At 42.0% G+C, this 12,629-nt stretch overlaps 1 protein-coding gene across 3 annotated transcripts in view; it reads right to left on the reverse strand.

Moving 5' to 3' along the window:
* The window catches only part of SH3KBP1 (SH3 domain containing kinase binding protein 1), a 237,564-nt gene that overhangs the window by 206,548 nt on the left and 18,387 nt on the right, over positions 1–12,629 (reverse strand). The window contains exon 2 of one of the 3 annotated variants that reach the window (XM_082334033.1): positions 3,604–3,761. In XM_082334033.1, the coding sequence (XP_082190159.1) occupies positions 3,604–3,761 (158 nt within the window). Of the gene's footprint in view, positions 1–745; positions 806–3,603; positions 3,762–12,629 lie in introns of those variants that run through there. The other 2 variants (XM_082334034.1, XM_082334035.1) reach the window with 2 other exon arrangements.

Below are 12,629 nucleotides of genomic sequence, written 5' to 3' on the forward strand. Positions count from 1 at the left end.
TCAGTTTACCAGTATAAACGCTACCCAATCCCACAGAGAACTGGGTTTGTAAATTAAAACCAGCAAGCATGGCTCTGCACCACAGTTTCCTGCTTTCTACATCTTCATCTGCTATCAGCAAAATCTAACTGTCTCAGATACTGTCACACTTACAAACACAGTGCAGAGCATGGTTAGACAAAGAAGTTGTTAAAATAAGACCAGAAAAAATCAAAAGCGTCCTGTCTGTCTTCCAATGGCATTTTAAAAAAAGAACTAATATACTACACATCATCCACATTTCCTTTATTTTCTGACTATAAAAGTAAGAATTTTGGATTTCAAGCTGAAGTTTTCAAGCTAGAAAGATATCGAAGACCAACTTTGTACCATGCAAATGAATTACACTGCAATCACACCTGCTGCCTTCTCTTTTTCACCTGCGTAACTGAGGAGTAAAACAGACAACCAGGAACAGTACGTAATTCTCCACTCATACTTCCATTCCTCTACCTGAAAAACTGAAAGAAAACAGAAAAGACGACAACCAGATATGCATTTCATACATTTCTTACAATAAATTCAGCATCATTACCTCTAACAAAAGTAGGTATCTACAAAGGCTGACAGAGGTAAATTAGATCTTAAAGAGGGACCAAAGAATTTTCTCATATTTAGACAAACATCTCCCACAAAATCTTCCAAGCGACCATAGCTGCAGACTAATAGGTAGTGAAAACAGAAAGATAAAAGAAATTTCAAATACCTTTTCTGTAACACCTTGCATAGCAAATTGCAGAGCATAAGAAGGGTATGTATCTGTGGGGTTTTGTGTCTGTATGTATAAAAATACATAAAATCCAGAGCAGTTGTTTTGCAGATTCAAGAACAGGAAGCACCTCTGACACAACTTCACAGTGAAAGTCCCCTGAAAAAAATAACTGTACATGTACTGCCTACATATCATTGCTACCTCCTCTTTCCTCTTTCTTTCTCACATCTGTGTTTAGACAACTCCTCTTCAATGGTCTTCTAATTTGCATTTATTCCAAGAAATCTAAAACCACTTTTGCTACAGGCAACTCCAAATGTCTTTTCCACATCACAACCTAGTACTGCCTTAAAAAATACTTTTATTTTATTTTTATTTTCTTAAGTAACACTTTGTCTTTTCATAAACATTCCAACACATTGCATTTCCCTAATTTTTCCATTTCTGATTTGTACATCTTTTCTTCCAAACTCTTTTCTCTTCAAACCGCACTTCCAGAATCAATGCACACATGCTAACTGAGACCACTCAGGCCTCTTTACTGTGTTAATTCAGTGGTTTCAATTCAGCCCAAACATTCAATTCTTGCAAAACCCAACAGTTTCTTTGGAATGTTGTCATGAATTTATTCAAAAGAAAATCAAATCACAGGAAGGAAAAGCTGTTTTCCATAAGAAATTATTCCCTCCACTTGAAGGTAGAATTCAAGTACCTCAAGAATTTAATTACTGATTTTTACCTCTGAATAACTTTCTCAAGTAACTACTCTTACAACCAGTTCTGATAAGCATGGGAATTTGGAGTTGCATTCGACTCCACCATTTATCTGTGGCATCCCTTTTTGCCTGCCTCTCAATTACCTTGCTGAAACAACAGAATAGCAATGGGGGATGAATTGATTGTTGGTGAGCTCGACTCTGCATACACTTATTAAAAAATTTTCCATAACTGAAAGAGAATGTTTACAATTACTTATGATCTTTGTGGACAGAATGATTACACTCAACAAGTTTTTCAATGGGACTGCTGTTATGTTTGACTATAACTCTCCAGATACAAGGAGATCTACACAGGAAAAACTGAAGAAAAATAAAAGTTTTCACTCAAGATAGTCACAAACTAACTCTACTTTTAGGAAGTTTGTATCTTCCATGCCGCATTACCAAATTTAGAGAGGGAATGCTCAACTGTGAAAAACACATTTGACTTGGTGTTCAAGCTGAGAATGAGGAAGAATTTAATGCAGTTTTTAGTCCTTTAGAAAACAGCCCTGGATGCTGATTTAAAAAAAAAAAAAAAAAAAAAAAGGGAGGGGGAAGCAAAGAGCAGGTAGTGATATTTTATGAGAACACAAAATCCAGAACATTTGTTGTTGTTTTAGAACTTTCTATTGAGAAGTAGCTATTTATTTTTCAATTATGTGACAGGATGCCACAGTTTGAAGTCAGTTTGGAAAGAAGAGGCCTTAAAAATCAGGTACTAAGGAGGGGAACTTGCAAACCTTCATACTTAGATTATGCTATTTTCATAACAGGAATTCATAGGCCACATTTATTTAGGACACTAATCCAACACCTCCTAAAATCAGCAGCAGATTTCAAATATCAGCCAGCAGAAAGCTTAGAGGAAGCCTGCTTTTGTCCCACAGAACTTCACAGTTCATCAGAGTACAAGCACAAAAATATTATCAATACACGACGAGTCCCAAAATGGTTTCTTCCTTCTACCCCAAAGTGTGGATTTTCAGAGGTTAAGAAGAAACAGAGTGTCCATTTTCCTCCTCCACTCCCTTTCACCTAATTTCTTCCTGGCAATGGTAACAACAAGGATTAGGATTCGAGTATGTTTGTCCCCACAGGAACATCTGAGGCTCCCGTGTCCCACCCCCTGCTACAGGCTTGGTAAGTTTGCCACCGAACCACTTCCCCAAATTACCTCGACACATGCAGTGTTATTGAAGCAAAACTTCATTGTGTGTGCATGTTTAAACACACAACAGGCTCACACAGTTAGAAGAAGAAAAAGAAGAGGGGAAAAAAAAGATACTTATACCCTTGGAAAGGGGAAAGTCCCAAAGATCCTCTGAAGCTGTAGCAACAGATTAACATAAAACCTGCTTATGTAATTTATTGCAGTTCTTGCTCTCTTTTCCGCAGTGAAGAGCCAAGTTTATGAAGGTTTACAGAAACTAACAGCCTAGGTCTGCAATGACAAATCAAGGAGGCCCAGAGGTACTAATAGCTAGTCTCATATGTGCAGACATACGTGCGCACACACAGATGCCCGGTAAAGAAGATATATATTTCTAAAACTTTGAATGGCTTTCCTAAAACCAGTATTACTGCAAATTATTTGGTATATTACATGAAATACAAAACTATGATTTTATTTTTTTTTACGTTTTTATAGGCAACTGTTTGGAAAAATCCACTTTAATTACTCTCAACTAGTTTAGCCAGGTATAAGTATTCACAAAAAGCTTCTATAAAACCTAAGAAAGCACTCTGAAGAAGAAGTAGCAGTTACAGAGAAGAGAAAATATTGTAAATGCCATGACATATAAGTTGTTCTAGAATAAGGACTTTGTTCCCAGACTACACAGTCAAACAATCACTGAATGACACAGAAATATAGGGGTAGCTACTTTTATTTTCAGGATATCAAAACTACATTGTCTTTGCAAAGAAAGTAATCTTTTCTTTTTAACATAGCTTCAATAGAATATTGTATTGCAATATATTACAGTTTTGGATATAAGAAATATTATGATAGAAAGGCTGATATTTAGCCTAAACAGCACAGTACACAAAATGTATACACACAACACAAGAACAGTTCCACTTTGTACTCACTCTTACAAAGTTGTCAGGGAACAAACCTCTTCTGCCTTTGAGCTGTCCTTCCCACCAGCCTCCATCATCCTTCTTGATGTTGGTGATTATGTCACCTACAGTGATCGTCAGCTCATCATCATGTTGAGCTTTGTAGTCAAACTCCACTATCGCCTCCACTAAAAGAGAAACACACATATGCATAATTATTGACTACATTTAAGTTTCCATGCCTTCGAAAGGAATAAGAAAACACCAATCCAATTATATATTCTCAGTGAAAGTAATATATTCAGCTTAACCAAGAGAGTACATCAAATAGGCAACATGTAATGGTAACATTTTGTGGGTAACTGCTACAAGAGAGGCCAAAGCAAAAAAAAAAACCAAAAAACACAGGAATTCCGATCATGGTTAAGGCAACAAATGGCACACATTTTTCTTTACTGTTTAAAGGAAATTAATTTGCGATGCTTCAGCAGTATCTACTCTGGCAGCATTACAAAGTTTATTTTTACTTCTTGGACAACGTTTTAGCTTTTGTTCACAGGACTTCTAAAGCATTTTATTTCTGGAAAGACTCTCAAATCCATAAGCATCCCAAGCCACTGCACTTACTTTGCTAAATACATCACTATTAACCTAAAGAGTATTTAACAAGAATTTTTTTGCGTCATGCAGAGTTTCACTGTTTTTCATACAGAAATGCAGAGCTTTGCTGCATGAACATGCTCTCACAGGGTTTCACCAAAGGAAGAAAAATTTACTTTCACTTGTGATTATGCATTAGAGGATCCGAAGATTAAATATTCCTAATGCTCTGAATGTCTGCTATCAAACAGAGGTGCGTTATAAGCTTGCTACCTTTATACGGTGTGTCTTTTTCTTTTCCTGCAGGACTCCCCATCCCTTGAAACCATACACACAACAAAGTCCTTGAAGAGAATTAAGGAAGTCATAAAGACAGAAAAAATCCTTTGGAGAATCAAAAATAATAGACCTGGGGTATTCCAATATGGAAGCCATAGCTATATTTAGTGGTTCGTCAAATATAGAATCATAGAATCATAGAATCGTTAAGGTTGGAAAAGACCCTTAAGATCATTGAGTCCAACCGTTAACCTGTCACTGCCAAGTCCATCACTAAACCATGTCCTCGAGCACCACATCTACCCATCCTTTAAATACCTCCAGGGATGGAGACTCAACCACTTCCCTGGGCAGCCTGTTCCAATGCTTGACCACCCTTTCGGTGAAGAAGTTTTTCCTAATATCTAACCTAAACTTCCCCTGGCGCAGCTTGAGGCCGTTTCCTCTCCTAATATCTACTAGGAAGAGCCAGATTAGCAAGGTCAAGGACAGTCATATTTGTAAAGCCTTACTCCTGTTTTCTTCAGTGGAAAACCATGCCCCAGGATGTTCCACCAAACATTTAGCACTTCAACCATTGAAACAGCAAAATGAGAACTAGTAATAGGCATCTGATTTCTGCACAAATGACTGTGGTATGTAAACCCTGCAAGATGTGGCCAGCAAACGGGCTATACAGCTCACAAAGCAAAGCTACCCATTACACCACAGACAGTAAAAAGTTTCTTCCTAAATAACAGAAGCTCTGAGGACTACATTGAATTAAGCTGACAGGAAAGCAGTTATTCCTTTCCACCCGCAAAAGGTCACACAGACACAATGCTGAACATCTCCCTCCCTCCCCCAGAGCCTGCAAGTCATATCTAAAAGAGTGTTCTGACTTTCAGATACATCCCAGACACAAGGCACGGCTGATAATGTTCATCTATTGCTTCTTCTGTGAAGCTCAAAAACATTATAAAACCAGTTCACAAGAAGCCTGCTAAACTACATAATGAACAGCAAAAGAGAAAGAGCGGCACCACATGTTACAAGCTGACATGCAAAAAGAACTTGAAAAATTTACCACTGGAACTTAACTGCAAAATCAGAGTCATTCAGGCCAGGAGGGACCTTAGGTCTCTAGTTCAGCTCCCTGTTCAAAGCAGGACCAGCTCTGAGGTCAAACCAGGTTGCTCAGGGCTTTGTCCATGTGGGTCTTGAAAACCTCCAAGGACAGAGGTAGGGCACACAGGGCAACCTCCTCCACTGCTTCACTGGGAGAAAAGTTTTCTTTCTACAGTCCATTGGAACCTTTCCTGTTTCAATTTACATCCATTGGTCTTGTTGTCCCACCATGTACTGCTGTGAAGAGCCTGACTCCATCTTCTTGATGAGCTCCTTGTAGGTTTCGTAAGGCTGCTATTAGGACCTCCTGTTTCCTCTTCTCCAAGCTATACAATCGGAGTTCCTCTAGCCTCAGGTCCCTCCACTCTTTATCATATCAATTGTTCCAGCATTTCATATCAATCACAGACTTAGGGAAAGTGCACTCCACTGCCCTCTGCAGTAATTGATAAAGATGTTAAACAGAACAGGTCCCAGGACAGCCCCTGGTGGTATTCCATTTATTATCACCTTGCAAGTAGAGTACAACCCATTAACCACTACCCAAATCACACAACGTTTGGCGTTGGAAGCCACCTCTGTAGACCAAACTCTCTTATTCAAAGCAGAGAGAGATAAAGTGCAGGTTGCTCAGAGCCTTATGCAGACCCGTTTTGAATATCTCTAAGGATGGAAATTCCAGTGTTCCATCACCCTTAAGGTTAAAAACGTTTTCTTACGTTCAAATAGATTTTCTTGCATTTCAATTCATGCCAGTTGCCTTTCGTCCTTTCGCTGTCTACTGCCAAGAGGACTCTGGCTCCACTTTCTTTACTCCACCGCATCACGTATTCTAACACGTCAATAACATCACCCTGAGCCTTCTCTTCTCCAGCCTAAATGGTCCCATCTCTCCCAGACTCCCCTCAAATGTCAGATGCTCCAATCCTCCAGCCATCTTCATCGCCCTTCGCTGGACTCGCTCCGCTATCTCCATCTCTCTCTCGTACGGGAGAACCCGGAACCGGACGCAGCACTCCCAATGTGCCTCACCAGAAAGGAGAAGAGGAGAAGGATCACCCCTCTCCACCTGCCTCCTGCCAATCCGCTGCCTAATGCAGCCCAGGAAGCCAGGAGCTGCCTTTGCCACAAGCACACGTCGCTGCCTTGTGGTCTGCTTGCTGTCCACCGGGATCCCTGGGGTCCTTCTCGCCAAACCTGCTTGCCAGCCACTCAGCCTGGGCTTCCTCCTCTCCAGCTCCAGCACTTGGCATTTCCCTTTCTTCACAAGGATCCTGTCAGCCCATTGCTCCAGCCTGTTGAGGCCTCTCTGAATGGCAGCATGACCCTCTGGTGTGTCAAACACTCTCCCAGTTTTGCAACATCTGCAAACTTGCCGAGCGCGCACTCTGCCCTGTCATCCAGGTCATCAGTGAAGATGCTGAGCAGCGCCGGCCCGGTTATCCACCCCTGCAGCACACTGCCAGTGACCAGCCTTCAGCTGGAGCTCATGCTGCTGATCACAACCCTTTGAGCCTGGCACTCCAGCCACTTTTCAGTCCACCTCACTGTCCATTTACCTAGTCTGCACTTCATCGGTTTGTCAATGAGGATGATATAGGAGACACTGTCCAAAGCTTTGCTGAAGCCAACGTAAACAACAGCCACTGCCCTCCCCTCCTCCACCAAGTCCGTGATCTCATCGTAGAAAACTATCTGATCGGTCAGACATGACTTCCCCTTTATAAATCCATCCTGACTACTCTCGACCAGCTTCTTGTCCTTCACATGTTTGGAAATGGCTTCCACGATTATTTGCTCCATCACCTTCCAAGGGGTCAACATGAGGCTGACCAGCCTGTAGTTCTCAGCAAAAAGGAAGCTTCTTGCTGTTCCTGAAGACAGAAGTTACATTTGCTTTCTTCCAGTCTTAAGGAACCTCTCCCAATCACAATGATCTTTCAAAGACTATCAAGAGTGGCCTCCCAGTATCAGTTAGCTCCCTCAGCACATACTCTACCAGAGCCATGGCCTTGCACGTGTCCAGTTTGTTTAAACATTCCCTAACCTGATTCTCCTCCACTGAGAGTAGGTCTACCTTGCCCTGGACTCTCCCACTGATTTCAGGGGCCTGGGATTATTGAAGGCCAGTATTACCATTGAAGACTGAGGTGAGTAAGGCATTAAGTACCTCTGTGGCAAGGCCTTCATTCCCATTCAGCAGCAGGCCCATATTTTCTCCTAGTCTTCCTCTTGCTGCTCATGAACACATAAAAGCCTTTCTTTCACATCTGTACTGGTTTCAGCTGGGATAGAGTTAATTTTCTTCATAGCAGCTCACATGGTGACCAAAACAGTGTTGATACCGCCCAGATGTTTTAACTATTGCTGAGCAGTGCTTACACAGCCTCAAGGCCTTCTCTGTTTCTCATGCTGCCCCGCGAGTGAGCAGCCTGGGCGTGCACAAGAAGCTGGAAGGGGACACAGGCAGGACAGCTGACCCTAACTGACCAAAGGGATATTCCATGCCATATGACATCATGCTCAGCAATAAAAGCTAGGGGGAAGAAGGAGGAAGGGGGGACATTTGGAGTTATGGCATTTGTCTTCCCAAGTCAACATTACGTTTGATGAAGCCCTGCTTTCCTGGAGATGGCTGAACATCTGCTTGCTGATGGAGAGTAGAGGATGAATTCCTCATTTTGCTTTGCTTGCATGAGCAGCATTTGCTTTATCTATTAAACCATCTTTATCTTAACACACAAGTTTTCTTGCTTTTACCCTTTCAATTCGCTTCCCCATCCCTCTGTGGGGGAGTGAGCGAGCCACTGTGTGGGGCTGAGCTGCACACTGGGGTTAACCCACAACGCCATCCCTCACCACATTCAACTCCAGGTAGGCTTTGGCTTTCCTAACCCCATCCCTGCACACACAGACATTCTCTCTACTTGTGTATCAGGTCACTTCTCCCTGCTTTCCCCTCTTGTACTCTTTATGTTTGATTTTTGTCAGGAACTCCTTGTTCATCCATGAAGGCACCCTACCACCTCTGCTTGTTTTCCTGCTTGTCAGGATGGACCACCATTGAGCTTGGAGGAGGTGACCCCTAAAAACCAACCAGCTCAGCTGGATTCCTCTTTTCTCTACAACTGTCTCCAGTGGGATTCTTCCAAGCAGATCCCAGAACAGGCCAAAGTCTTCCCTCTTCAAGTCCAGGGTTGCAGTACTGCTTTCTGCTTCTTCCCCTCCTCCCCTCTGGATCCTGAACTTTACCATCTCATGGTCAGTGCAGCCAAGGCTGCCCTCAGCCATCAGATCCCCAAACAGTTCTTCCTTGTTTGCAAGTATGAGATCCAGCAGTCAACACACTCCAGAAAACTCCTGGATTGCTCACACCCAGGGCATAAGCAAACTATTCTATCCCTCCAGTAGATGTCAGGGTGGTTGAAATCCTCCATAAGGGCCAGGTCCTGCCAACATGAGCCTTATTCCAGCTGTCTGAAGAAGGCCTCATCCACTACTTCTTCCTGGTTAGGTGGTTCGTAGAGACACGCACCACAACATCATCCACATCGGTCTGCTGTCTAACTCTAACCCACAAGCTCTCAGGTGGTTCATCATCTGTCCAACAGCGGAGCTCCATGCATTTCAGCTGCTCTGCCGCATGAAGAGTAATTCCTCTTCCTTGCCTTCCTAGCCTGTCCTTCCCAAAGAACCCATATCTATCTATTGCAGCACTCCAGTCATGTGAGCTGTCCCGTCTTCATGATTGCAACAAAATCATAACTCTGCAACTGCATGCAAACTTGTAACTACTCTTCTTTGAACCCCATGCTGTATGCATGAGAGCACAGACATTTCAGAGAGGCAACCAGCCATGCTGATTTCCCAGAAAGAGTACAAGAGTTTGCCCCGTAATTCTGAAACGTATTTCCTTGTTTATACAGATATGCTTGGGAAGGGCCCTCTTCAGTCCTGTTTTGTTGATTACAAGGTCCCTACTCTTTGCATCACCCCACACATTTTGTTTGCCAACCTGGTCCACCACTTCCTCACAAGATTGTTGGTCATCCTCTCCCTCCCCCATCATTACTATTTTAAAGCTCTCCTCACCTGCTTGGTCAGCCTGTTAGCAAAGATGCTTTTGCCCCACTTAGTCAGGTGGATCCTGTCTTTTCCAAGCAATCCTCAAAGAGGAGGAATAGAATCAGGAATAGTGTGGCCAGCAGGACCAGGGAAGTGATCATCCCCCTGTACTCGACACTGGTGAGGCCGCACCTCAAGTACTGTGTTCAGTTTTGGGCCCCTCACTACAAGAAGGACATGGAGGTGCTGGAGCGTGTCCAAAGAAGGGCAAGGAAGCTGGTGAAGGGTCTAGAGCACAAGTCCTATGAGGAGCAGCTGAGGGAGCTGGGGTTGTTTAGTTTGGAGAAGAGGAGGCTGAGGGGAGACCTTCTTGCTCTCTACAACTACCTGAAAGGAGGCTGTAGCCAGGTGGGGGTCGGTCTCTTCTCCCTAGTAACAAGCGATAGGACAAGAGAAAATGGCCTCAAGTTGTGCCAGGGGAGGTTTAGGTTGGGTATTAGGAAAAATTTCTTCACTGAAAGGGTGGTCAGGCACTGGAACAGGCTGCCCAGGGAAGTGGTGGAGTCCCCATCCCTGGAGGTATTTAAAAGACAGGTAGATGTGGTGCTTAGGGGCATGGTTTAGTGGTGGACTTGGCAGTGCTAGGTTAACAGTTGGACTCAATGACCTTGAAGGTCTTTTCCAACCTAGATAATTCTATGATTCTATGGTTAGAGAGCTGTAAGGGGGAGATGGCAATTGAGCAGGGATTCAGACTGGCTATAACTACTGATCCTTCAAACACTCCTCAACATTCAGAATGCAGCAAGACATACTGAAGGAAGGCACACAACTCTCCCACTGTCTAAGTCCCATGTTTTAAAAGAGTTCTAGTACCTGTTGCTGTGCTTGCAGTTTTCCCCTAAGAAGGCTGTAAAGCTGACATGATTCTTGACAGTTTTGTTTTCTCATTAATTATGTTCTCTCTTATGAGGAGAGACCAAAAGGTAGGACAAGACTGTGGAGAGACCAAAAGGTAGGACAGGACTGTGGAGTTGACTCTACAGCTGCTTGGGTAGGCTGGAGGCACTGGAGTTATCTCCCTGAAGTTTGTCTGCCTTGCACTAATTCATATACAGACAGCTGCAGCTGTTCAACCACTTTTGTTTTTAAACAAACAAAAACCCCCTTTACTGTGCAGGCTCTTCTCTGTCTATAAAAGTTTCCACTTATTAAAAAACACATATAAATGTTTTTAAAAGCTGTCTCCTCTCAGAGAATTTGATTACTGTAACATAAGTGTGTGTAAGCTGTCAGAGACACATGAGTCACCAAAAATGGACCACACAATCAAGATGTTTATAAACTCTTCAAAGGAAACCAAGAGCACAGTTTGGAAAGAGGAATAAGAATGCACCTAACAAATGTGCAGATTGTGATAAACTGACGGGAAGGTGCTTCTGAGATCACTCAAAATTCTCATTTATCATACTACTAAAGCTTGCAGAGCATATGACAGCCTCAAAGTGCTTTATAATTCATAGGTCCATGCAGTTGCAGTTTCTAAATCAAGCTCATTTTCTAAGGCATGGTAAACCATGCCACCTTCTCAAACTGTGTTTTGAAAAATTCATTCTGACAATCAAACTTAATCTTTTTTGTTTCTTTTGAGGTGAAATTTTATCTTCACAGGAGCTGGATTGATACCGGAGACAACACTGATCTAGATATGCTAAGAAAAAAGCAGATCTGAGTCTTGCTCCACATCTGTAAGTACAATATACCTCATTCCTGAAGTGCTGTGCTAGATTTCTCCTCAGGAACTGGATTAAAACAGTGTCCCAGTTTGCACAATGATTTATGATGTGAAAAAACACTCCATGGACAGTGAGCTCAAACTAATTTTATTTGTTAACCAACAAAGGTTCGTCTTAGGCCCAGCTCTGCCAAGGTAAACAGCTTGTTACATTAACAGCCAAAACCCAAATCCCTTTTAAGCCAAAGGCAAAATAAAACAGCAAAATTGGGGCAGACGGATCTGGCTTCTCTTTTTGGTGCATTTTTCTTCAAAATATTGTACTCTATGATGCCTGAAAGTCATACCTGCCCCAGCTACTCCTAGCCTTATATTACCATCAATCCAAATTGCAACATAAAAACTCATGAAACAGAAGCAAAGCTAGTTATTACCAACCCTGCTAGAGACTGGCACAGTACAACTCATTACTGCAATGTCAGGGACAAAGGTTTTTTTAATTTAATGCTTAGTGGCTTGGGTTTATGAGAATTTGAAATGTTAATGCTGTGAATCAGGAATTGAAATGTAACCTCTCAGCTATATTTAAAATAAGCATATCTGGAAAAAAACCATGTTGATTAAAAGTTTAACTGTTCCCACCTTTCATTCCCCAAACTAGTCTTACATACACACATTAAATGATTTTGTTGATAATTACAAACATTTTTCCTATTGATTAGTTTGTTTCCTTGCCACATTTTAAATTACATGTAAAATCTAATCTCTTAAAACTGACCTAGTCAGAATAAGCATTTCTTTAATAATGCCACCAATATTTGAAGACAGAAGTGTCTCAGTTTATGCTACTTTCAATTATTGTACAGTGCCTTACCAAGCAAGAAATGAATCAAGAAAAGAAACAGAGATTTGTTACTGTGCAACAAAAACTACGTTATTAAATCAGCTTCTGGTGACATCTGAAGTGTGTAGGCGCAATGGAAATGTTATTAACGTCTTTGGCGCTATTCCACCCAAGTAACAGCATCCATATGGCAACACCACCTTCTGCAGCAGCATGGTTTCACACACAAATGCAGACCTTAAAACTAACATACACAGTTAGACGTGGCAGTCAAAGAGTTAAGAGCTTCTCTACGGTATGTTTTACGTTTTCACTTTTGTTAGTCACTCGGCTTCATGTGAATGATAAACACACGTTGCATTGGCTTACCCAAAAAACCAGAACTGAAACTAGACAAACTACCTTCAAATATTCTACACTAAAGCT

Source organism: Platalea leucorodia (assembly GCF_965183815.1).
Source record: "Platalea leucorodia genome assembly, chromosome: 2".
NCBI lineage: Eukaryota > Metazoa > Chordata > Aves > Pelecaniformes > Threskiornithidae > Platalea > Platalea leucorodia.